Source organism: Culex pipiens, chromosome 3 (assembly GCF_016801865.2).
Source record: "Culex pipiens pallens isolate TS chromosome 3, TS_CPP_V2, whole genome shotgun sequence".
Taxonomy (NCBI): Eukaryota; Metazoa; Arthropoda; class Insecta; order Diptera; family Culicidae; genus Culex; species Culex pipiens.
Genome location: NC_068939.1, coordinates 8,011,768 through 8,038,801, shown reverse-complemented (window position 1 = coordinate 8,038,801; position 27,034 = coordinate 8,011,768). Strand labels below are relative to the sequence as shown.

Genomic DNA, 27,034 nt, shown 5'->3' with positions numbered 1-27,034 from the left:
GAAGACGTGTCGTGGTCAAGCGACGAGAATTGCGCGAACTGAGATTTGCGGGGTTTCCTTCAGCAGGAGGGGGTAGAGAGAAGTTGTGGATTGTTGTGACGCAGATTCCCGAGCGGAGACCTCCCCCGGAGGGTAGAACCTGGTCGTCGCGCGAGACCCCTCTGCGTGTGGGACGTCAGCGTCGAGAACGTCTCGAAGGAACGCGGATTGTTGTTGTGGCGGTGGAACGGAGGGGGTCCATGTTGGCAGGAGGTCGTGCCAGCGACGTCGACAGCGAAAGGGACCTCCACAGGAGGAAGTGAGTGGAGTTGACACACGCCAGCCAGTGCAGAGAGTAGTGTGGGCTTTTCGGACTGTTGTTCCAGGATTCCTGTTCCAGTTGACGAGGGGGGGTTGTTCATTGATTGTGTCGTGTCCAGTTCCAGTCAAGCGGCCGGACAAGGCGAACAAGTACAACAAGAGGAAGAACAAGAAGCCAAAGACCAAGAAGCATACAAGAAAAAAAGTCGCGAAATTGATAGCAGAACCAGAGAGAGGGTGATAATAGAAGAAAACAAGAGCCTTGGGGAGCAACAGCAGAAGGAAGAGGAGGAGGACAGAGAAACCTGGCATGTATGATAATGTGGTGATATAAGACACACGGACACAAACACACCCGGACAAGCCAGCAGCAGTTGACGAAGATTCTGGGACCGCTGATAACAGCCAGCCAGCTCTAGCTCTAGGTCGGAACAGAAGAAAAGGTAAGTTGCTTGCCTTGGCGAGTGTGTGTTTTTATCAAAAATATCGATTTGTTGATGATAGAATGTTGTTTCCTTGTTTTTGTTGGCTCCCCCCTACCAAGTGGGGGCAAAGAGACACTCTTGCTAGGGAGAGCAAGCGGTTTAAAAAGTTTCAAACAGATTTGCGATGCGACCGGAACGTTGACCCTTACCGCGAGCTGGAAAGTTCTGAGTCATAAACTCGACGCAGTTGGGCAGACTTGTGCTGTAGTTATTTATGCAATGATAAAGAACTATGCAACGTAAGTGACGCAATTTGACGCCACGCAGCCTCTCCATCGTGATTGAGTCAGTTCTTGGGGGAAATTTTCGATCGGATGTTAGTTTGCATCATTCAATTATGTCACTGTAGTATGTCTTGTAGTATTTATTTTTGAAAAATTTCGCAAAACATGTTTTTAGTCAGTTTAACATTCCCAATTATTTTTTTTTTTTTTTGAGGTGTTGGATAAAAACTCTTAAGAATACAGTCCGCTTACTAAAGGACGTATTAGACTATGACAAACAAACCAAAAAAAATTGCCCTTTTTCGTGTTTGACAGTTTGCGGCAAACTCTCAAACAATGCAAAATATATGCAGGCTGACCTTTGTACAAACAAATGCAAGCAAACAAACAAAGCAGTCAAACTGTGCCAAATGTGCGAGTTTGTTTGTTTGTTTGCCGTGGTCTAATACGTCCTTAACTGGACTGATAGAAAAATAACGAGGGGACTATCGATGCATAATACCTATATTCGTAACAAAAAATAAAAAATTTAATCTCTTCAAAAAATATCTTAATGTATTTTTTAAGCTTCTTTTGACTGTGACATTAATTTCATTAACATACATAAAGATATTTTTTTTACATATTTTTTGCATCCACTGACCCCTCAATGATTATAGTTTATTTTTGTTTTTTGACGTATGACAACAGTAACTGATGAGCAAAATGTTATTGAGTTCCAGTGAGAAATTTGGCTCGAGCCTCGAGGCAAAATTCTCGCTGGGATTTAAAGCAGTTCAATTAGGGAGGTATTATACTATGAATAACGAACAAACTCGCACTTTTTGATAGTATGCCTGTTTGTTGTTTGTTAGCAGAAACGTCAGTCTGCATTTATTTTGCTTTGTTTGCGAGTTTGGCAAACAGTCAAACACGAAAAAGTGCAAATTTGCTTTTTTATTTGTTTGTTTGTCAAGAAGGTATTAGACTACGACAAACAAACAAACAAACAAATAAACTCGCATATTTTGACAGTTTGCCAGTTTGTCTGCGTTGTTTGTTCGCCAACATTCATTAGTATCGTCAGCTGGCATACATTTTGTCTTGTTTGCGTGTTTGGCGCAAACTGTCAAACGCGAAAAAGTTCGAGTTTGTTTGTTACTTTGCCATAGTATAATACCTCCTTCACAGTCTAATACAGAGAAACCTCTTTTTACGCGGAGGCGTTACGCTTTTTATTTCGTTGATTACTCTTAAACCGTACAATAATTTGCAAGCTTAAAAAGCGTTTTGTAGATCTGAACAAAACCTACAAATTGCTTTTAAAAGATTGCAAAAATGTTGTGTCGTTCCGGAGATATCGACAGAGTAGAAAAACGTAACGCATCGCGTAAAAAGATGTTTCTCTGTACCTTCTTTAAACAACGCCTAGCAAATTATTTTAAAACAAAATTGATCAAAAATGCCTAAGTTAGATCTCATTCAAATATTTTGTTTTGCTAAAAAACAGATCATTCTAGAGCAATATTTGAAATAGGGCGCATAAGCGTTTTGACAGCTAAAACTATTTTGCAGATTACGAGAGAAAGGTAGCTGAGAAGGACAGCTTTTGTGAAAAAGTTATCTGATGTCTCTGAATTTGCAAAATAGTTTCAGCTGTCAACATGCCTTTCCACCCTTTTTGTGCTGGTTTTGACGTTTGAAAAAAACTTTTTTTTTAAATTCATGTATTTTTATGTTTTAGTAATATTACATGTTTTTTTAGTTTTTCAAGGATTTAATCATTGAAGTTTTTTTTTGTTCCTATGGAAAATAACTTTTTTGTGTTTTTTTTCGGACACCGACAAAAAACTTCTTTTGGCATTTTTTGATAAACAATTTTTCAGAAACTCCGATCTAATTATTGGTTCCATTAATAAGTAGTTCTCTACAATTACGATTTTTTGCGATTTTTTTTTAATATTTGGATCAAACGAAGTTTCAAAAATAAAGTTTTTTTTTATAATTTGGGCTAAAATATTGAATAAGGAAATTTATCTATGACCTTTCAAAATTTCAGCTTGATTTTCAAATTATTTTTAAGTTTCGCAAATGTTTAAATTTTTAACATAGAAAATCGGACAAACAGTTTCCAAGATATCAATGAAGAAAATTATAGAAAATTTTCTAAGATTCAAATTCAAATATATTTATTTCTGGGTTGCTTTTTTCCAACAATTATTTTTTAAACTCATAAAACCTGAAAAAAATGAATATTCTTACCTTAAAGTAGCTATAACTTGAAAACAGTACATTTTATCACAAAAACTGTAAAGTACTTTTCAATTGCAAATTCGATTTTGCTTCAAATAAACCAGATTTTACACCATGGTACTTTGGTTAAAAAGATGTATTTTTCAGACTTAAGGGGTCCAATTCAAAAATAAAAAAAAGTTTTTTGGGAAGTTAATTTAGTGATTAAATTATTGCAAATTTTATTTCAAAGGACGTTGTTCAAGGGGCTCTAGAAATAAAAAAACAAAAAAAATGTTTATGATGAACACAATCAATATTATTTTGACGGAAATGACTAAAACTCAGTCTCAGGGATATTCCAGCAATGGACAATATTGGTATCGAAATCAACGGTTACGATATTGGCAATGATTGTTAACATTTTGACCAAATCGGCCTAAATTCAGACTTTTTTGCATTTTTATTATCTAATAATGTTGTTTGTCTTACTGGTCATGTCTGTAACATAACCTCCTGCACCTTTTTCAGAGGTAAGCAACAATTTAAACAGCTCAAGAGTTTTTTTTGAAAAGGTCTTATAAGCTATTGTGTTTTATATGTTTATAGGACCTATTCAAAAACAACTCTAGAGATGAACTGAGAAAAGATGAAGACTATCCAAAAATCACAAGACTAAAAAAAATAAAAATAATAATTTTCAAAAACCTAAGTTCCTTGCCTTGATACCACTGCGACCAATTAGAGGAACGAAATGTTCAATATTAAGTAAATAATATTCCAAGTATTATAAAGTGATTTTCAAACCAGTCAAAACTAAGAACTGATGCACGAGTTTATATTCTTTATAGTTATAGTTGTATTTTTATCTACAAAAAAAAAAAACGAAAAAATAAATAAATCGAAAAGGGGAAAAGTTAGTCATCCTTTTTTTTCTCGTGACAAAACGTTAAATAATACAATCCGGAGAAATAATTATAATTGGAATATGGAAATATTCAACAGGGGAAAACAAATAAAACAGGGTGACAGATTTTGTTTAAAAAAATATGTAATATTAATCTAGGAACGGGTGAATTTACATCGGTTTCTAATGAATTATATTTTATTACACATTTGTTAGGTAAAATAACTCAAAAAAGAGTTAATACCCAACCAACGAAATTTTGAACCCTTTAAATTTTTTTTTTATTCTGTGTATATAGTTACAAATAGCCTTACTCAAATATCTTCAGTTTTAAATGATTTTGGTAAATTTGTATAGCATTTTCATATGAATTTTTTTCATGAATTCCGGAAACGGTTTTTTATTTGGCTCATGGTACGTCAATATTTGGAAATCTGTATCTTTAAAGGAGTTTACTGATCGATTTATTGTCTTCGCAAAAATTGTAAGTACTGTCCTCATCATCATTGAGAAAAAAAGGTACATGAAAATAATTTCGCTTGATTTGTGGCAAGCAAATATTGTAAAAAATATGCCTTTCTAAAAGTTGATAATTTTAACATTTCAAATAGACGAAATTGTCATCATTTGGAGCAAATCTTGCAGTGGAACAAACGGATCCATCAAGAAAAAGTCCCCCAGGGAGAAAAACATTCGATTTGGAGACAAAACTATGGCAAACTGTTTTACCAGTTTGTTTACCAAGTCGTCACCATGTTTCTTCTAGAAAACAAGAACCTGCCTCCTTCTTCGTTAATCACCGGTGTGGTGGCATCCCACCACTTCTTGGTCCCCCAGTTCTCAGTTATTAACGTGTGTTATTCTCCCCATTGATCGCCACGATCCGTGGGTCCCGCAAGCTGTCCTGATCCTGCGTATCCTATACAAGGGTTCAAAGAGTTATTGGCCGCCGTCTCCGGTGCCAACCACGACCAACGCCTCTGTTATCAGACTCAACTCGAGCTCGCCAAGTCAGAGGTCTTTGAAACTTTTATCCACGTCGTCGCCCTCTTCTTCTTGCTTCGAGTCACTGTTGACGACGGTACACACAAGTTCAAGACATGCTCTATGTGTCGAGTTCGCGGAGATAAACGCACTATTACATATAGTGTAGAATGGAAAACAAGGAAGAAGACCTGAAAACAACGTGAAGGAAGCTGGCTTAAGGGGTAGTTTCATGCTGATGATGTTGCTACTGTTTAGTGCTCGAAGAAGAAGCTCCGAGGCCAGGACGTGAGCGAGAGAGAGGTCAGTGGAAGCAAGACTAATATCAGCAACGTCCTTGAAACTCGCGCCTGGCGAACCGACGACGACGACGACGGTCACAAACACTGAAACAGGTTCTGGCTGTGTGGGTAGTGGCAGCTCCTGAATGTATGCAAAGGGGGAGCCCTGAGTGCGAATCTCCAACACCCAGGCCAGACCAGCCAGGAGAGAGAGCGAGCAAGCATGAAGAAGCAACAAGTATGCAAATATTTTCCCCCAAAATCGATAACTCGGTCTCTCGTTTTCGTCGTCGTCGTCGTCGTTGATGTTCGACATTTGAAGAGAGTCGGAGTAGAATCGTCGCGCGATCGGAATATGTATCGCGACTGTGGGAAAATTACCATTCACACATTTGCACATTCCGTCTGATGTTAATCGGTGACGAAGCGGGAGAGAGAGAGAGAGAGAGAGATCTGTAACACAGAACACACGAGAGATCGGAAACAAACGGCCGAATCGGTTTCGGATGGTCAGACCCGTCAGGATCCAAAGCGCAGTTTCTCGAAGTTTTTGAGTGTTTTGGCAGGAGAGGGAGAGAGCGAAGCGACGTAAGCATATTTTATGACCGGTAGATTTGCCTGGTTGAGTTTGGGAAGGGTGAACAACTTTACAGAATAGCATGAATAAAGTTTGTATGGGGAAATTCTCACATGTTTGGCAAAAACTGAATGAAGCACTAGACGTTTTCAAATATAACTATGTCTGATATTTATTTATATTTTTCACTTTATAATGTATATTTGTACATTTGTAAGGTAAGAAATTTTATGGTGAAATATAACCCCTTTAGTGATGATGAGATTCAGGTTGGAAAAGTGGAATTTAACACACAAAAGATGTAATACTACATTTTTTACGGGGAAAACCTAATAATCATTTCTTTAACTCTGTAGAAAAAGGAGTGATTTTATTTAAATATGAGAAAAAAAGTCATACTATCAATTTCACTGAGGAAAGGTTGTAAAATAAATCAAAAAATAACTTCATCTAAAGAATTCTACATACCAAAAAAAAGGAGTAATACAGCTGCGTGTAAAAGGCCTGGGTGTAAAATAAATTTTGCATTTTTTTATGAAATTTCATGTAATATTACACCCTGAAATATGTAGCCCATCAGTATGGGAAACCTACTTGATCGAACTGACAATCTCATATATGCGTTTATCCTTTCCAATTGTTTAATGGTCGAGTTGGCTAAGGTGTCAGTCCTTACTGTTTGTGCTGGGATTGAATCCCGTCAGATGCAATTTTTTTTATTGTAGTTACAAAAAAATTACATGCTTTGTGTAATATAAAGTGTCTTTTTTGACGAGAGTGATGTGCACGCTTTTGCATGCGATTTTACCAGCGAATATTTTTGCTGTGCATGAACAGTTAAATTTGAAGTAAAAAAAATCCCAACATAAATTTGCCTAAATTTTAAAATGTACAGTTTTTCGTTAAATTAAAAGTAAATGAACTTTGAAATTTGATTAAAATTACATAAAAGATAGGTAATTTATAAATTTAATATTTAATATGGTAATTAAAAAAAATCAACTTGAAAATTATTAGTCATATTCCCGTATTTTTAATCGTAATTAATTTTAAATTACTTCTTTTTTTATTTTCAATGCAGGCTTTCACAAAAAAATGGTCGGTGTCCCTCAAAGGGATACCAGGTAAAAAAATTAACAATCTGGCACAATATCGATAAAAATCTGGCAGACGAAAATCTAACAGTTTTGAAGGGGAGGGAGGATATGAATTTATTCAAAAGTTTGTAGAATTCAGCTGGTTTAACTGATTTTGTGGCCCCAAAAATGTTAAATTTACAATTCCTTAAAAAAAAACTCATTATCAATTTTTTTATTTTCAACTTAATTCGTTTAATCAAAAAGTTGTTCAAAATGGACATGAAAATCTGGATAAATTTTTAATCTGTTTGAGACTTGCATATTCTGGCATTTCCAGATTTAGGTGGCAACCCTGGTCCCTTCTCGCATGCTTTTTTATTTGAAGCACTTTTAAAAGAAGACAATTTGAAAATACATCATCAATTTACCGTTTATATTTTGAGATTCAAAAAAAAATGTTATTTGACTTTTCTTATAACAACAAAAATGATTAGGTTTGATATTTTTGTAATTAATTATTTGAAAAATTGAATCTGAGCATTGTCTATATTTTGAGAATTTTGAAGTTTGTGTTCTCAAATAAAAAAAAAATACTTTAAAACACTTTTTTCGTTTATGTTTTCTGAATTTTGGTTTTTCAATTATTTTTTTTTATGTTTACAAAAACTTAAAGGAATTTGTTTATTTTGAATTGAACTGCAGACTAAAACACTAATTTTCGAATTTTTAAAACGTTCAGAATAGATATTTTCTGTAGTTTTATAACAATCATCTAAAGTTTTTGGGAAAATATGGGTTTGGTGGTTTGACTAGCTTTATTTGTACTTTGGAAGGTTGAAATTTTATGGTTAAATTATTTTTTCAATGTTCTTTGACCAACATTATACTGGTTATTTAAAGTTTTTGTCACCCTCCCCCCCCTTCAAAGTTGGCTCGAAAAATCAGAGGGCAAAAACAATATTTTTTCAAAAAACTTAAAAATTTCTATGGAAATTCTAGTGCAATCAGATGAAATTGATTTAAATGCATTCCCCTGCGTTTAGCATCATTTTTAAGCATGTTTGGGTTGATTTAAAATAGTGAAGAAAAACCTCAGAAATTTAATATTTGAGACAGATTGAAAATAATATTGATGGTTACTTCTATTTCGATGTAATTTTACCCCAATTTATGTGGAATATGTAAAATTCAATATGTAAAATTTCACACGTTATTTTAGAGGGGAATTTCACTTAAAATGATTTGTAAAAATGTGAAATTCAATATAAACTCAACTGAAAAAATGCCCCAGCTCCTGATGTAAAACTACACTTATTTGAAAAAAAGAAATCTGTCATCATGCCCAGTTGTAATATTACCATAATTTGGTGTAATGTGATGTGGGTAATTCTCTACCAACTCACACGAAATCGGGAAAAGTTGCCCCGACCCCTCTTCGATTTGCGTGAAACTTTGTCCTAAGGGGTAACTTTTGTCCCTGATCACATATCCGAGGTCCGTTTTTCGATATCTCGTGACGGAGGGTCGGTACGACCCATTCCATTTTTGAACATGCGAAAAAAGAGGTGTTTTTCAATAATTTGTAGCCTGAAACGGTGATGAGATAGAAATTTGTCCCTTTTTGTGTAAAATTAAACGCCCGATTTAATGGCGTACTCAGAATTCCGAAAAAAACGTTTTTTTTCATCGAAAAAAACACTAAAAAAGTTTTCAAAATTCTCCCATTTTCCGTTACTTGACTGTAAAATTTTTTGGAACATGAGCAACTCTCTACGAAATCGGCCGATTTCGAACATTTTTATTTTTTATATTTTTTAATTTGACTTAAACTTTGTGGGGGCCTTCCATATGACCAAATAAGCTATTTTGCGTCATTGGTTCACCCATACAAGTCTCCATACAATTTTGGCTACTGTCCATACAAAAATGGTATGTAAATATTCAAACAACTGTAACTTTTGAGTGAATTTTCTGATCAATTTGGTGTCTTCGGCAAAGTTGTAGGGATTGTTGAGGACTTTTGTGAAAAAATAGGTACACGGAAAAAAATTTTGCAGATTTTTTAATCAACTTTTTTTCACTAGAACTCAATTTCCCAAAATACGTATTTTTTTGATTTTCGAGATTTTTTGATATGTTTTAGGGGACAAAAATCCGCAACTTTTGAGCCATAGAGAAACATGGTCAAAAAATCTGCCGCCGAGTTATGAATTTTTGAAAAAATAGTGATTTTTGGAAAAAATCGAAATTTCATGCAAAAACAAATTTGACATTATTTTTTAATGCAAAATTGAATTTGCAATCAAAAAGTACTTTACATATTTTTAGATAAAGGGTTTTTTGATTATTAAAAATAGTGACCATGAGTGACTGTTGCGACGGAGCGCGTCCCTCGTACGGCGCCGAAGCAACCCCCTGAGTAGCGTAGTGTCAGTGTTTGTTGTTGTTTTTGTGGTGCCCGTGCTGTCGCTAAGAAGTCAGAAAAGGAACAAATAAAATTGAGTTAGCGGGAGCACGGGCGCAGCTGGACAGGTCAGCTGTGATAAAACACCGAATTTGTAAGTTGTCTTTGATTATTGTGAACTGTGAATGTGATTAATTATTAGAATAAATATTTACAGTTCTGTAGCGAGTGGAAAATATGTGTTTTTATTCCGCCACTCCGCTCACGGAACCGGTGCCCGGTTCGGCATCCCCCCGCGACTCAACAGTGACCATTTCTAAAAATATTTTTTTTGATTAGTTCAGAAAATTTGCTATAAAATTGTCTAAGAGACATTGAAGATTGGACCTCGGGTTGCTGAGATAGAGTTGCTTGAAGAAAAAGAAACACGAAAAGTGAAGTTTTCTAAATCTCACCAAAACAACCCACCATTTTCTAATGACGATATCTCAGCACCTAGTGGTCCGATTTTCAATGTTAATACATGAAACATTCGTAAAATTTTCCGATCTTTTCGAAAAAAATATTTTGATTTTTTTTATATCAAGACTGGCATTTTAAATAGGCGTAATATTCAATGTTTGGCCAGATTTTTTGACCATGTTTCTCTATGGCTCAAAAGTTGCGGTTTTGTCCCCTAAAACATATCAAAAAATTTCGAAAATCGAAAAATGCGTATTTTGGGAAATTGAGATTTAGTGAAAAAAAGTTGATAAAAAAATCTGCAATTTTTTTTTCCGTGTACCTAATTTTTTCTCAAAAGTCCTCAACAATACCTACAACTTTGCCGAAGACACCAAATTGATCAGAAAATTCACTCAAAAGTGACAGTTGTTTTAATATTTACATACCATTTTTGTATGGACAGCAGCCAAAATTGTATGGAGACTTGCATGGGTGAACCAATGACGCAAAATAGCTTATTTGGTCATAGGGAAGGCCCCCACAAAGTTTGAGCCAAACCAAAAAATACAAATAAAATCAATTTCCGGTTTTGGTAGAGAATTGCTCACATGTCATTTTATGGGAAATTTAATGTACAGTAGTTGTTCGGTAACTGGGCGTTGTTTAACTGGGCTGCTTTTTAACTAGGCGCTCGATAACTGGGCTGTTAGGGTGCGTCACAAAAGCAAAAAGTTGAGCTAGATCGCATAGGCGGGCAGAATATCATAGTTTCATGTCCACAGAAGCTCCCCTGAAAATTTCAGCCAATTTGGGCTGTACGCCATTAAATCGGGCGTCTATTTTACATAAAAGTCCCTTTGGCACCAAATTTCTATCTCATCACCGTTTCTGGCTGCAAATTATTGAAAACACCTCTTTTATCGCATGTTCAAAAATGGAAGGGGTCGTACCGCCCCTCCGTCACGAGATATCAAAAAACGGACCTCGGATTCGTGATCAGGGACAAAAGTTACCCCTTAGGACAAAGTTTCACGCAAATCGAAGAGGGGTCGGGGCAACTGCTGTGTGAGTTGGCGGAGAATTACCCATGTGGAAATGTCGATAGACTTTCTGTTATTATCGCTAAAAGCGATTAACAGCTTAAAGATTTTGAAATAATTTTTTTATTGAAATTCGAGTCAAAACAATGCCAAAAACAACTTTTTTTTGTTCAAAGTTGGAATAAAATTACAACAGTAATTATCGATCACACAGTTATAAAAGTCAAATCGATCATCCTTTAATTGTTAAACCACGTGCTACCGAATCAATTTTTAATTCAAGTCACCACCATGCAGCTTTCTGGTGAAAAAGCAGTGCACCTTTTTTTTCAAGGGAGCAATGTGACAGGCAATGATTATTAATTTTCCCCTAGCTTTTTTCGCTTTGGCATCCATACACTTGTTCAGGGTTGGTCAACTCCGATCGAAAGCAAGCACCCAGCTTCGATTATGACGATGGGATGGTCAAGAAGACCGGGAAACCGGTCCGGTGTCAATTGAGTGATTGCTGCGGGAGTTTTGCCCTGTGCACCTGAAAGAATTCCGTTGGTCGCCTTTATGGACTGCTGCAAAAAGGAAGAAAAACGCATTAATAACCATGAAGTTGATTAAACTTGACGAAAGAAAGAGTGAAGATTAGTGAGGTGTGTGGGGGGATTTTTCGGCTTTTGCCGAAAAGAGGCCGCCGTACTTTATTGTGGATTTGGTTTCGGTTGAGCTCTTCTCTCTGTTTTATTTTTTCGGCTAATGCATTAGTTTCCAGAAGCTTGTAAAGTTTGTGTTTCGAATGTGGAAATTATGTCAATTATGTTTGGATAATTTATAACTACGTTTCAAATCGGGCTGATTTTAGTTGTAAATTGATTCTTTGAGTGAGCATGGGCATTGTAACGCTGTTAAACTGGTTTGATCCAGCAAAGACCAGAAATGGTGGTGAGCATAATAGTTTTTTATTGCTTTATTTACTCTTTCCGTAGAACAAAATTAAGTTTTTCTTTTTCTCAAAATTTGTCTATTGGCTGAAAATTGCTTCCTAAGTCGAGTTCCCAAGCTCTCAAATCATGTTTTTTTTCTACAATGAATGTTTTAGAAAAGTGAATTCTTGTACTTCAGATTTTAAAATTGAGAAGAGTTTAGGTGTCTTAAATTTCACTAACCCTTCAGCAAATGCACTTATTCGGCATCTCTTCACCGCCATCCCTCTGCCGTTGACGGCCTGTCCGGTCCAGAACTCATGTATACAATCACCACAAAGCACTCTAGCCCGGCGAGCACGTTGCCATCGGAATCAAATCGATGATGTCATATCGTCCCGTCGTCGCTTGATGCTGCTGCTGCTGCACTTGACTGCGGTCAGACACGAGTAACGAACGAACGAATGATGCTGTCATGGACTGGACCACCGCCACCAGCCCAGCAGAGAGGGGGGAAGTCCACTATACCTCATCGATTGTCATCTCCTTCTTCGTCTTCTTCAGCACGAAAGCGAAACTATCGAGCATTGATGAGCGATTCGCGTGGACAGGTTCTCCGGTCTACCTCTACACGAGAGAGCTGCCAGATCCAGTTCCGCGGGGAGTCGCTCCAAATCTCGTTCTTCTTACTCCACTATAGTGATGGCGTTCTGTGTGTAGAAAGATTCTTGCTTGGCGCCCGCTCAAGTGTTAAGGAACTTGCTTTTATCGCTTCAACTTTTGCTGGTGCTGCTGCTTGTAGTTGATACTAAGTTACAAGTCCAAGTCTTGAGATTGTCGTGGTCAACGCGCGCTCCCGATTTGATGATTGTGTTGTTGTTACTTTCCGTCTTCCCCGCGCCAATGGTGTCGTGGTCGTCGTTCCATTCCAGCGGCAGTTCTCATTCTGATGCCATAATTTGTTGTGTATATTTGCTATACTTGTTTTGATTATTATTTGAGTAGCACCACCGAGCGAGCACCAAGTTGGAACTAATACAGTGATAAGAGCGCGCGGACATGGCTTGCGACACGACTACAAATCATATTGTTGGCGCTTCGGAACAACTTCAGCAAGATGAAGAAGTACAAGAGAGCCCCAGTCACAATAACAATAATGGTGATGATACTACAATCAGTTTGGATTCGCGACCGTAGTGCTAGACGGTGGTGGTGATCAGGCAAATACAATTGCAAATATTACATTAATAAAAAAAAACTTAAGTTCGATGGAATCACTCAAATCTTTGTACAGTCCAGACTCGATTATCTGAAGGTCTTGGAAAAATTTTACTTCGGATAATCGAGTGACGAAAACATTGCATTCAATATTACACCTTTTTGAAATGTTAGTATTGATTTAAAAAAATGAAAATATAGTTTTCGAAAAGATCGGAAAATTTCACGAATGTTTCATGTTTCAACATTGAAAATCGGACCATTATTTGCTGAGATATCGACATTAGAAAATGGAGGGTTGTTTGGGTGAGACTTAGAAAACTTCAATTTCCTGTTTCTTTTTCTTTAAACTGCTGTACACTAGCGTGCCCAGATCCTCAAGGAAGGTGGGGCAACATTATGAGCGTTTTGAAAATTTCGTCGTTTATGGACACCACCTTAGCAATTATAGAACAAATTTCTGAGAATGGTGGGGCAACTGCCCCATGTTGCCCCACCCTGTGCACGCTAGTGTTGCTGTATCTCAGCAACCAGAGGTCTAATCTTCAATGGGACCATCCATAAACCACGTGGACAACTTAGGGGGGGGGGGGAGGGTTTTCCGATTGTCCACGCTCCATACAAAAAAGATTTTATTTGTATGGAAATTGTCCACGATGGGGGGGGGGGGGGGGGGTTGCGATTTCCAAAAAAGTGTCCACGTGGTTTGTGGATGGTCCCAATGTCTGTTAGACAATTTTATAGCAAATTTTCTGAACCTTCAAAAAAAACTTTTTTTTTTCTCAAATAGTCAGGCCGTTGCAAATATTTTTCAAAGTTTATGTCGCACCCCCCCCCCCTTCAAAATTGGTCTGAAAAATCAGGGGGGCAAAAAAATATTTTTCCAAAAAACTTCAAAATTTCCATGAAAAAACAAGTCTTATCAACTGAAAACAATCTAGAATGCATTTTTCTGCATTGATAATCATATTTAGAATGTTTGGGCTTGGTTAAAAATGTTTTGAATTTTTATGAAATTCCAATGTACAGCACCGCAAAATTTTTATTTTTCGCAAAAAATAAAATTTTCGTCAATACTTAAATATTTTGGAAACTAATGATGGCAAAACAACTGGACAGGTGTATTATGCATTTTAAAACACTTTTTTCATTAAAATGTTGAAACCATGGATCGTAATTTCAATTTTTATACTTTTTTATTTTTTTGATACAGCTGTTTGAATATTTACGTACCATTTTTGTATGGGTGAACCAATGACACAAAATAGATTTTTTGGTCAAAGGGAAGGCCCCCACAAAGTTTGCGCCAAATCAAAAAATACAAAAAATAAAAATGATCGAAATCGGCCGATTTCGGGGAGAATTGCTCATAGTCTAAACTTCGGATAATCGAGTCTGGACTAGACTGGAAAACGGTGCACGATATCAAAATTTATGATGTGAAGTACTTTTAATCGCAAATTTTGATTTTACATCAAAGTCAAAGTCAAAATATATTCATTTTTTTTCCCCGTTTTTCTTAAAATTGGTAGCAAAGCCAAATGACTTTAAGCCAACTGCAATATCTCAAAAATATATATCTTTTTGTGATCTAAAACGTATCCAAAAATTAGAATTTTCAAAAATGTTTACTGTGCGCAATTCGTTTTTTGTATGTTGTAAGTCGAATTTAAAAGAGAAGTACTTTTTTTTAAAGTGTGATTGTTTTTTCCTGAGAAGTTCCAAACAATACCTACAAATCTACAAATAAGAAAATCTTTTCTCAAGATACACATTTTTGAATATTTTAAACGAATTTTTGTATGGACAGTTTCTAAAATTGTTTTGAAACTTGTTTGGACGAACTACTGATGCAAAATGTCTTCATGGTCATGGCAAAAGTACACACCAAGATTCATCCAAATCAAAGAATATCAAAAATAAACGTCCGAAGTCTCAAAGAATTACTGAACGGGTTAAAAATCGTTTTCAAAACATAAATACCGATTAGTTAGTTAGTTAGGCAAAAGTACTATTTTACATCTAAATTTAGATTTTCAATGCCAGATGGATTTTTTTAAACTTTCTATATATATGGATTTTGTTTTGCTTAGGACTATTCAGAAAAAATATCTTATTCTTAATTATTTAATCACTATGAGTTGATCTTTCAAAGTCCGTAGTTAATGTTTTTGTTTTTATTTTTATTTGAACTTAAGAATACAATTTCCTCAAAATATTTAAGATTCATTGAAGAACCATTCTGCCTTGTCTAGATTTTTTGAAAAATTCAAGGTGCACGTATTTCTGGGGACCCCAAAATTTATGCTTCCCCAAGAGTTGAGCCTGCGCAAAAATTTTGTTGATCAGTGTAATCAGAGAGCAAAAAATAACTATGGTCAAAAAAATTTATTATCGCGGACAAAATTTGTTAAATTGTTTGTATACTAATTATAATACATTGTAGAACGTTCATTTATGCATTATTATTCAAATAAAAGCTGTTTGAACTGATTTACAAATCTGGGTTTTTTTTAATAGGTCCTATAAACATATGAAAGACAATAGTTTATAGGTCCTTTTGAAAAAAAAGAAATAAATTAATTTTAAGATGTTCAAACTTTATTTGTGCATTAAATGTACCATCATGAAAGTAGCAGATATAGTTTTTAAGAAAAAAATAAATGTTTATATTTAGTTAACTAAGTTTATAAGCTTTTTAACAAAATACATATAAATTTCAGGTAAAATTGTTAAAAAGTCGGAATTTTGCCAGAAATTTGTTAAAATTAATTTTGCTTATAAAATTATCGATTTATATTGCATTTTATACTGAATTTGAAGCACGAATCACAAGTTTTTACACTTTACATGAAATTTGTTCAACTGAAATTGCTTATAGATTTGGAGATTTTTTTCTAAATTGTATTTTCAAAAACACATCTTATTTATTAATTACAAACTTATTTAACCTTCTCCTAGAGGAAAATTGTCCAAGGAATCCGAAAATGCATTCCGTTTTCCGATTCAAAATCATGTTCATTGAAAAATCATGACACTTTGAGAATTTTAAAATAATGACTTTCATCAACATTTTCTTAACAGTAGTTTACTAACTTTTTAAACTTTTCAAATTTGTATTAAAAGTTCTTCTTGAGGTACTCTGAACACTTCTCTACCACAGTCAGTATGATTCTAAACCATTCCGTAAGTATTTTAATTGTACTCTTCACTTTGCGGAAAATTCGCGACCCTATCAAAGTCACCCCGTTTTACGGTAAATAAAAAAAATGGATTTTTTCCGCGTAACTTTTTTTTTAAATTCTTACAACTTTACAAAAATTACCAAATAGATCTCAAAATTTATTTTCGAGGCACAGATATTCGAACATTAATTTGTCAGTTTTGCATGGAAAAAATATTTATTCAAAATGGCTTCTTTCGATGTAGAGAATCAGGACTTAGTTCTAGCCAAACAAAAATCACAAAATTAAAATTCTCAAAAATAGCGAAATTATTGCAAAGTTCAAGCCTTAAGCTAATCGTTTAATTTATATAAAAATGATGACTAAAACACTAAAAAATCGAAAAAGTTACCGGACAGTTATGAAAAACGTCATTTTTGTTTAATTCGCATCTTTCATCACCGTTTATGTTACTTCTCTTAGAGTTTACTATCAAACAAAACGAAAAAAGTAAAGAACAAAAAATGCCATCACCAAAACTTTGCTGCAGTTGTCCGCGACCTTAGTTGACGTTGAAAGGCTTCCCCTGCGCGAATGCCGCGTGTTTATGCACTTGTATTTTCACTAGCGCTCTTCAGTGTGAGTATTCTTGCGAGCGTGTGTTTTTTTGTTGTTGTAAAATATATAGTTACGCATTCATCGCGAGGAGCGCGCGCGAATCGATCGGAATTTGACGGATTTTGTTTTTCGAACGAGCGCGCGCGGACAGAAGAAGAAACAAAAACGCGCAAGGACATACTAGCCAAACGATTAAGTTTTGTGTGTGTGTCTGTTGGGTGTTTGTGAACTTTTGCAAACAAACGGTGAAGACGGGCCGCGGTATATTGCATAATTGACAATTAGATTAGCTCAAACGCAGTTCTGTCAGCTGGTCGTGTGAAATATATCGATACTACATGGTGGGCTGATAAAACTATACAATTTTCATTTTGTGATTTTTTTAATTGCTTTTTTGATTTTTATTCTTCATACGCAGCATTAAAAATCATGGTAATATTACACCGGGGCACGATGTAAATTTTTTTCGTCAAAAACGTATTAATCTTGAAAATTTGTAAATTTACATCTTTGTTTGTGTGATTTTACATATTCCACATACATTCTGGTAAAATTACATCGAAGGTAGTGGATGTGCGACAAAAAGTCAATGGACATAAGGTCGAATGGACAAAAAGTCAAATGCCAAAAGGGTCGAAATGACAAAGTAATAACATTTTCGTGATTTTTTTTTACAAATAATCTATTCAAATAAATGCAGAAATATATAGTCAAACTTCTATATTTTTTGCATAATTTTGTATCTTTCTGTGAGTAAAACAAACTATTCTTGATGGTTGTAAAATTTTGTGAGTTCTTCAATCCTATCAAACATGAGCAGTTCTTTAAAAATGTCCGATTTCTTATGTTTTTCTTTGTCTTTTTTTTCAGTTTTAAAAACAACTTAGGCCGTTACAAATATTTTTTGAAGTTTATGTCTCTCGACTCTGACCAAAAAAATAAAAAAGTATAAAAATTGAGATTATAAGCCATGGTTTCAACATTTGAATGAAAAAAGTGTTTTAAAATGCATTATACACCTGGGTAATTCTCCGCCAACTCACACAGCAGTTGCCCCGACCCCTCTTCGATTTGCGTGAAACTTTGTCCTAAGGGGTAACTTTTGTCCCTGATCACGAATCCGAGGTCCGTTTTTTGATATCTCGTGACGGAGGGGCGGTACGACCCCTTCCATTTTTGAACATGCGAAAAAAGAGGTGTTTTTCAATAATTTGCAGCCTGAAACGGTGATGAGATAGAAATTTGGTGTCAAAGGGACTTTTATGTAAAATTAGACGTCCGATTTGATGGCGTACTCAGAATTCCGAAAAAACGTATTTTTCATCGAAAAAAACACTTAAAAAGTTTTAAAAATTCTCCCATTTTCCGTTACTCGACTGTAAAAAATTTTGGAACATGTCATTTTATGGGAAATTTAATGTACTTTTCGAATCTACATTGTCCCAGAAGGGTCATTTTTTCATTTAGAACAAAATTTTTCATTTTAAAATTTCGTGTTTTTTCTAACTTTGCAGGGTTATTTTTTAGAGTGTAACAATGTTCTACAAAGTTGTAGAGCAGACAATTACAAAAATTTTGATATATAGACATAAGGGGTTTGCTTATAAACATCACGAGTTATCGCGATTTTACGAAAAAAAGTTTTGAAAAAGTTGGTCGTCATCGATCATGGCCGTTCACGGTCACCCGCGACAGACACGGACGACGAAACAAAGAGAAACGCAAAAAGTAACTTTTTCAAAACTTTTTTTCGTAAAATCGCGATAACTCGTGATGTTTATAAGCAAACCCCTTATGTCTATATATCAACATTTTTGTAATTGTCTGCTCTACAACTTTGTAGAACATTGTTACACTCTAAAAAATAACCCTGCAAAGTTAGAAAAAACACGAAATTTTAAAATGAAAAATTTTGTTCTAAATGAAAAAATGACCCTTCTGGGACAATGTAGATTCGAAAAGTACATTAAATTTCCCATAAAATGACATGTTCCAAAATTTTTTACAGTCGAGTAACGGAAAATGGGAGAATTTTTAAAACTTTTTTAGTGTTTTTTTCGATGAAAAATACGTTTTTTCGGAATTCTGAGTACGCCATCAAATCGGGCGTCTAATTTTACATAAAAGTCCCTTTGACACCAAATTTCTATCTCATCACCGTTTCAGGCTGCAAATTATTGAAAAACACCTCTTTTTTCGCATGTTCAAAAATGGAAGGGGTCGTACCGCCCCTCCGTCACGAGATATCAAAAAACGGACCTCGGATTCGTGATCAGGGACAAAAGTTACCCCTTAGGACAAAGTTTCACGCAAATCGAAGAGGGGTCGGGGCAACTTTTCCCGATTTCGTGTGAGTTGGTAGAGAATTACCCACCTGTCCAGTTGTTTTGACTTCATTAGTTTCCAAACTATCTAAGTATTGACGAAAATTTTATTTTTTGCGAAAAATAAAATTTTTGCAGTGCTGTGCATTGGAATTACATAAAAATTCAAAACATTTTTAAACAATCCCAAACATGCTAAATATGATTATCAATGCAGAAAAATGCATTTTAGATTGTTTTCAGATGCTTAGACTAATATTTATTTTTATGGAAATTTTGAAGTTTTTTGGAACAATATTTTTTTTGCCCCCTGATTTTTCAGACCAATTTTGAAGGGGGGGGGGGCGACATAAACTTTGAAAAATATTATGCAACGGCCTAATTCTTAATTGCCATTACATTTTTGGTAGTTTTTCTATTCTTTCAAATATGAACAGTTCTTTAAAAAAAAGTCTTCTAAAATATTTTGAATTATTTTTTTTTTATTTTGATAATCAACCTATTGTAACTTATTGCGATATTTTTGTGAGTTATTTTTTCATTCTTTCAAACATAAGCATATATTTCTAAAAAAAAATCCTAAAAATCGTTCAAAACACTTTTTCATAGCTGTTTTTCAATATTCATGCATTTAGGCTCATTTAAAATTAATTTATTTTGCAAAGGGACCATCCATAAACCACGTGGACACTTTTTTGGACATCTGTTACCCCCCCCCCCCCCTCGTGGACAATTGTTCATACAAAAAAAACTTTTTTGTATGGATCGTGGACAATCTCCATACCCCCCCCCCCCCCCAAAGTGTCCACGTGGTTTATGGATGGTCCCAAAAATCATTCAAAAAAATCTACCTTCCTTTTGACGTTTTGTCCATTCGGCCTTTTGGGATTCGACCTTATGTCTTTCGACATTTTGTCATACATTTTGATAGTCATCAATACTGTTCTTTCAACAATACTGAGTATTGTAAAAAAAAGAATGGTCCGTATTTAAAAGAAAGTTAGACACGATTTAGCAAAGTTCGTTTATTGCACTGACCAATTTTAACAACAGTGTTCCCACTGTGTAACCAAACAACTAATTCCACTCCAATTTGTCTAATGATCAATGATTTGAGTAAACAATAATTTAAATTGTCCCGCTCCCAGCCTACTACTGCTGCTACGACGATCGAGGTGGCGAATTCAGCGCCAATTGTCTCACAATTACATTAGTAAGCGCTGCTCCTACATCTCTCACTCACTAATGCTAATGCCCGCGAAGCGATATCTCCTACTCAGTTCCGCGCGGGTGATAAAAACGTTGTTCACTTTTTATTTTTTTAATGCTTTTTTTGTGTGTTCACCACGCTGAATGTGTATGATTGTGTGCTGCTTCGTTGGTTGTTTTCCATTTGCCCGCCGCCGTCGCGAGATCGCACTCAAACACTCTCACCCAGCAGCAGCTTAGTGCTTCGCGTTGAGCTCGTGTCGAAGTAGGCGCGATGACGACGACGTTCGCGGAGGAACCCACGATCTTGGCGATTGAGATGATCGCTGAGAGCCGCGTGTGTGGACAAAATGCGCACACACAAGAGAGAGCGATGACGGCACAGTGAAAAAAAGCTGATTGTTTCGAGTGGGATTCGAGTGTTTCTGTTTTGAAAAGTTTTTAGTGTGCCCTCCACCCCACACTACGCCGCCGGTAGCGATGGCCAACTGGGATGTCTGATGCTCCCTGTGTGACCTGGGCTTGGAATCTTCTTGATCTTAGCAAGCGGTTTCTTCCTCGTTGTTTTTACCGTCGTTTTCGTGGTAGTCTGATGATGATGATGATTCTGATGATGATGACGGTTTCTGCTGAATCATTGGCTCCTGGCGGTTATGTTGTTGTTGTTGTTGTTGTTGTTTTGCGGATTCTACTACTACCGCTTCATCGGTTAGTACATAAGGCAATGTTTTGGCAGAAGATTGGCTCTCGAACATTTATCTCGCTCTTGATATGGTGGGTTGTCAGGAGGAGAAGTACAGGGATGTGTGTTGGTATGAGATCAATTTCAGATTAATTGAAGAAATCAAAACACATTTATCGAGATCTAGAAAAATAAATTCTAGAGTGAGTTGATAACACAGTAAACAAATTAACACATTTATTTTGGGTGGTTTAAAATGTGATGCTTAAATATTACATTTTACTGTTTTTTATTTAGTGTGTAAATTAGGGATAATTTGATTATTTTCTGAAGCATTTCGCAGTCCAAACAAATACGGTTTTTGGTCAATTTTCGATCGATTGCAAAACATGTTTACATTGCTTATCTGCTGATTATTCAAATCAGGAGTTTTTTTTTTTGAAAAGGTCCAATAAACCAAGTTTTTAGTTTTTGTTTTTTGGGTGTTTTTTCAATCCCCTGACTCAAGGCGGTTTAACGTGAAGACTTCCATCATTGTCATGATTTTTCGTTCAAAGATATAAATTTTGCGTCGCTTTCAATATTTTGACAATATTCCTTCAACAAGTTGTTTAGAATAGTGCCCTACACATGCTGATTCCTTTTGGTAACGATTATCCCATTCCTTGTAAAGTTATGGAAATCGTCATTAATCAATGATTGCCAACTAGGACGTCAATGACTGTGCCACAAAATTATATAAATTTTGAAGCACAATTGATTTAGATCAAAAATTCCTTCAGTGGCTTCAAGAAGACAACAACCGGCACATGTTGATTCCTTTTGGTGATGAAATTCGTTAAATTGAATTTAATATAGAATATATTATAGTGATGATCAATTTTATTCGAAAATGATCAACGGCTTCACCTTAAAAAACACCCAAAAAGCAAAAACTGGAAATTTGGTTTATTGGACCTTTAAAAAAAAACTCCAGAAATGCTCTTAACTAAAACAATAAAAAAAAATGTTTTTTTTTAGAAAATTGCACGTTAGCACTAGAAGCTGTGATACCTGTTTAGATCTATCATTTCTTTTAACTATAAATTTGAAAATTAAACGTTTTGTTTTGTTTTTAACTGTATCATGAGTAGGAGCTTTCTGATCAATTTGGTGACTTCAGCTATGTTGCAAGTATTAGTGAGAATTATTCAAGAACAAATAAGTACACTCTGAAAAAATACTTTTTCTAACAAAAAAACTTCGTTTCAAGGATATCAATTTAAAAGTTCGCGAAGCGAATCTAAAAGTAGTTCTTTGAAAAAAAACCTGACTACTAAAATATTTTAAGGGGTTTTCCATGTAATATTATTGGGAGTTTTTCCATTCTTTCTAACATGACCAGTTCTTAAAATAAAATTTCTGACTTCTAAAATAAAATATTTTAAACTATCGACCTTATATCCTTTCGACGTTTTGTCCAATCGATTGTACTTTTTCGATTTTTGAACTTTTGGCATTCGACCTTCTGTCCAGTCGACCTTGTGTTATTCGACCTTTGGTCATTCATTCGTTTATGCTGATTTTTTTCACTCGAATTTATGACTACAATCCATACTCGATTATCCGACGCCTCGATTATCCGAAGTTTCGATTATCCGAAGTTCGATTATCCGAAGGTTTGTACGGAACTTCGGATAATTAAATCAGGAATTTTTTTTTTCGTATTTTTCTATTTTCTTACTTTTAACATCAAATAAGAGTTATGCAAACCCATTTTAGTCAAATTTGAATTGTCGAATGCCTATTAAATAAGATTTTTTTTAAATATTCCATCACCGCCATTTTGGCCGCCATCTTGGATTTTTTTAAATCACTTTAGAGTAGTTTAGGGGTCATACTTGAGCTCAACAATAAAAAATAAGACAACGAAAAAAATGTTTTTTCGTGATTCGATTATCCGAAGTGAAATTTTGAAAAAGGCTTTCGGATAATCGAATCTGGAGTGTAATTGAAATTCGCGATTTTGAAAATTGTTGGAAACTATCTTTACATAAATTTAAAAAAAAAATACTTTCAAAAGCAAAATTAAACTTGCTATCGAAAAGTACTTAATTTTTCTTTTGATAAAAAGCATCATTTTTAATCATTTTAGAATATTTTTGATTTTTGAAAATAATTGATCGTACTTTTTAAATTCAAATTCAATTTTGCTTTTAAAAATATTGTTAGGATTTTTTTTTCAAGGTTTGTTTTCGACACTTTTTAAAAATTGCGTATTTAAAATATATTTAAAAATTTTCAATATAGCTCCTTGTAATAGTAAACGTTCGTCCTTCTTTTATGCTCAAAAGTCCTTTAAGGGGTTACATACATGTAAATCGGCCAAAATGTCAGAGGTTGGTATGAGCACACACTTACATTTTTTGTAAATCTGTTTACAGGGCATTAAAATATACATTTTCATCTTTTAACAAAACCAATTTGAAGACATTTGGTTGTATCTTAGCCGAGATATAACTATTTGAAGCAAGCAGTTTCAAAAAACGGGTGCCACGATATCTCAACACTGCTTCGACCAAATTGGCTCAAAATTTTGGTGAAAACTCGTTAAATTAGTCCCGTGTGCATGACGAAGAGCGATTTTCAAAAAGTTAATTTTAAAAAAAGTTAAAAATATTTTTAAGTTTTTCATACTAAAAATCGTCAGTTTTTTATTTTGTATTTTTTAAAAAGCAATATTCCAAAATCGGGCTTCGTCACACGGGATGTCTTGAGAGTCTTCATCCCAAATTACAGCTAATTCGGTCCATCCCATCTCGAGATATCGTGGCACCCGTAAATCAACTCTGTGTTTAGAGAAAAACGCTCACAAAGTTTGACAGTTCGCTTTGCGCATTGCAAAATTTCAAACTTAAATCGTCTGTTACTCACTTAAATCATGAAATATCTTCATAAAACTTTCAGGAGTGGTTGGAAATCATATTTTTAGTGGAATTAACATTTTTTCCGTAATATTAAATTTTGAGATTTTCTACATGTATGTAACCCCTTAAGTAAATGTACCTCGCACTTCTTCACTTTTAAATCATCATTTTTATTATTAAAATGTGTTAAAAAGATTTAATACTCTTAAGAGGCCATCCATAAACCCTCCCCCTAAAGTGTCCACGTGGTTTATGGATGGTCCCTATTAGAAACTTCAGATAAGGATCGCACAGTCAATATTTTTCAAAGTCTTTGTTTTACTATTAAATTTTCATTTGCAGATTTAAAAAAAAATGATAATTAAAAAAAATGCTTTTTTCTGTTATACTCATTGTAATTTTTCTTTTCTTTCTCTTTCAGGTAAAAACTATAGTTGGTCTATTGGATTGCTGGAATGCAGTTGAAGTGCATCAATTCTAGAGTATGTTTCCCAAAAGGGCCTATGTGCCATGGGTTGCCTTTGCTGATAAGACCTTTTCGAAAAATACGCTAGATTTCTTATGGTAATTTTCAAACGAACGAACAGAATGAGAATTGACGTGAAACTTCAGGATTTTAATTGGCTTGGCCTGCTGAGATTAGAGGACACTTCTAAAGTTTTGTTTTTCAATAGATCCAATAACAAAAAAAAACACACACACATTTTTGGAGTGTTTTTGAAACGGCCTTCAGTCAGGGGTGATCAAAAACAAAAGCAAACAAATGAAAATTTTGTTTGTCGGCCTTTAAAAAAAATCCCCAGATTTGTTTTAACATTTGGGATTTTATGATTTAATTTTTTAAGTACGCAGAGGATTTGTTTCTTTATTCTTAAAATGATATATTTTTAATGTTTTTTTTAAATCATGTATTGTGAACAATTTTTTATTGTTCCTTCTTCAAAACTTGTTCATTTCATATAATTCTGTACAATTCATTCCGCACATCACCTCTCAAAATTTTTCAAAATTCATTAAGCAACTCAAACGTCTCCCGAATTTCCGCGCACAGTTGAAACTGTGCCTCGTCGAGACTCTCCTCCCGAAACTTCTTCTCATCCCCGGCCTCCGACTTCGCCTCCTGCAGCGGAACATTTTCCTCGTTCTTGGCCTCCAGCAGCTGACCGCTGCCGCCGACCACCTCCATCGGACTGTCCAACGGAGCCAGCTCGCTGTGGTCCACCGGCTCAAACTGTTTGTCTTCTTCCTCTTCTTCTTGGTAGTTGAACGTGTCCAGCGTGTTGACCACCGGCTTTGGGCTTTCCGGCTGTTCCGTAGCCACTTCGATGACGGCTTCCGGTTCTTCGTCCGAATTTTCCGGGTTGTTCGCTTCGGGTGAATCGTCGTAAACTGGCCGGTAGTTGCCGAAGAAGCGCTTCAGATCGTTCGGGTCGACGAAGCCGTAGTTTCCGGCTAGGACACGCTTCTTGACGTACTCGGGCACGCAATCGGTCGGTTCGTCGCAGTACGTGGCCGGCACCTCGATGACCGGGACCATGCCGTGCTCCTCGATGTTGAGGCTTCCGTACGCCTCCTGGATGGACAGCTGCAGCGATTTCATCTCCATCAGCAGGTTGAACTTTTCGTGTGCGAAGCTGCTCGAGGACAGCTGGGACTGTCCGCCGGGTGGTCCATCCGACTCATTTTGCACTTGCTTTTGGTTGTCGAGTATCCGCGGCTGGTGCACGGAGCAGTTTCCGTTTTTTTGGTTGACCACCTCGCGCAGTTGGCGGCTCCGCAGCAGCTGCTCGAAGTAGGCTCTGTTTTCGCTGGTGAACGCGTCGTTCCGGTACTGCAGCACGTGCTTGTCGTCGTCCGCGGCGGTTCCTTCGCCGTCCTCCATCACCGGCCGGAACCCGTAAAAGTCCATCAGCCAGAAGAACGTGGACAGCTTCGCGAACCGAAACACCGATCCGGCCGTTCCGAGGTACCGCTCAAGCGCGTCACGGTCCACCACGACCACGGATTTGGTGTCGTTCCAGCGGATGGAGTCGTTCCCGTTGGCGTTCACCAGGATCCAGATCTTGAGCGGGAAGCGCAGGTTGCGGTACTTTTCGAACGATTCCGTCACGGATTGCAGGCTGTACTCCATGGTGGACCGGGGGAGGTTGTTGCTTTGCTGGCGTCACTTTGCAATATGGCGCTCGCGGGTCGCGAAGTCGCGCGCTGTCCACCGCGTGGCCGAACGCATTGCCATAGTAACGCGGAAATTGTCGCGGGTTGCTGCGTGCGTGGGCGTCGAATGCGCGAGAGTTTCGTGGCTACTATGGGATGGACACATATTACGTAAAAATACTTATTATTGATTAAATTAATTTTTATTTTTTTATTTTTCAATTTTGATTCCTTTAATTGTGGAAAATCAATAAGTTGCTGGATTTTTCGTCGTTCTGTACGTTTTATTGTAAAATGTAAATTTTTTCAATCTTAATCTTTTTGAAAATGATCTCGCAATTTCTGAGAAATTAATATAAAAATTTTAATATCAAAATTGAAAGTATAAATATAGAAATTATTACATCATTAATTACAACCAAAAAAAGATAATTTCTCAATCCAAACTGGATCAATTCCATTCCTTTCCAAATCGCTGTCACATTTTTGGGTGGTGCAGCAAGACGACCACCCTTGGAGCGAAGCGAAACAGAGAGAGAGAGAGAGTCCAAAAAAAAAGGGGGTCGCACTGACTCCCACGAAAATTTTCAGCAACTGTTGCCTCACCCGCGTTGACCAAAGCAGGCTGCGTCACACTTACTTCGCACACACACACACGCATGCGACTTTCCACGTGGTGGAAAATGAAGGTGAGGGTGTAGGTGGTGGTGGTGCGACGAATGGCTCACTTGGATTGGGTTGAGTGGAAATTGAAAGCGTAAGGAAAATGAATGAAAAAAAACCAACCTGAAGAAGAATTTAATTGCTCGTGAAATTTGAGATCGACTGAGCTGGGGTGTGTGTGCGTGCACGTAAGTGCCAAAAGGGGGCCTACTGCGATGAGTTCAGAGGGCATCAATTTGTCGAACG

The 27,034-nt window shown here is 36.0% G+C and overlaps 2 protein-coding genes across 10 annotated transcripts in view; one reads left to right on the top strand and one right to left on the bottom strand.

The window, feature by feature from the left end:
* Positions 1-602: 602 nt before the first annotated feature.
* LOC120426918 (myocyte-specific enhancer factor 2) overlaps positions 603-27,034 on the top strand; it is a 123,769-nt gene continuing 97,337 nt past the window's right edge. For all 9 annotated transcript variants that reach the window (XM_052709727.1, XM_052709723.1, XM_052709726.1 and 6 more), the window contains exon 1: positions 603-743. The gene's annotated coding sequence lies outside the window, so the exon portion shown is untranslated. The remainder of the gene's footprint in view (positions 744-27,034) is intronic.
* LOC120427291 (uncharacterized) lies at positions 24,919-26,290 on the bottom strand. Its single transcript, XM_039592147.2, has one exon. The coding sequence runs from the start codon at positions 26,100-26,102 to the stop codon at positions 24,975-24,977; it is 1,128 nt and encodes a 375-aa protein (XP_039448081.1). The 5' UTR covers positions 26,103-26,290; the 3' UTR covers positions 24,919-24,974.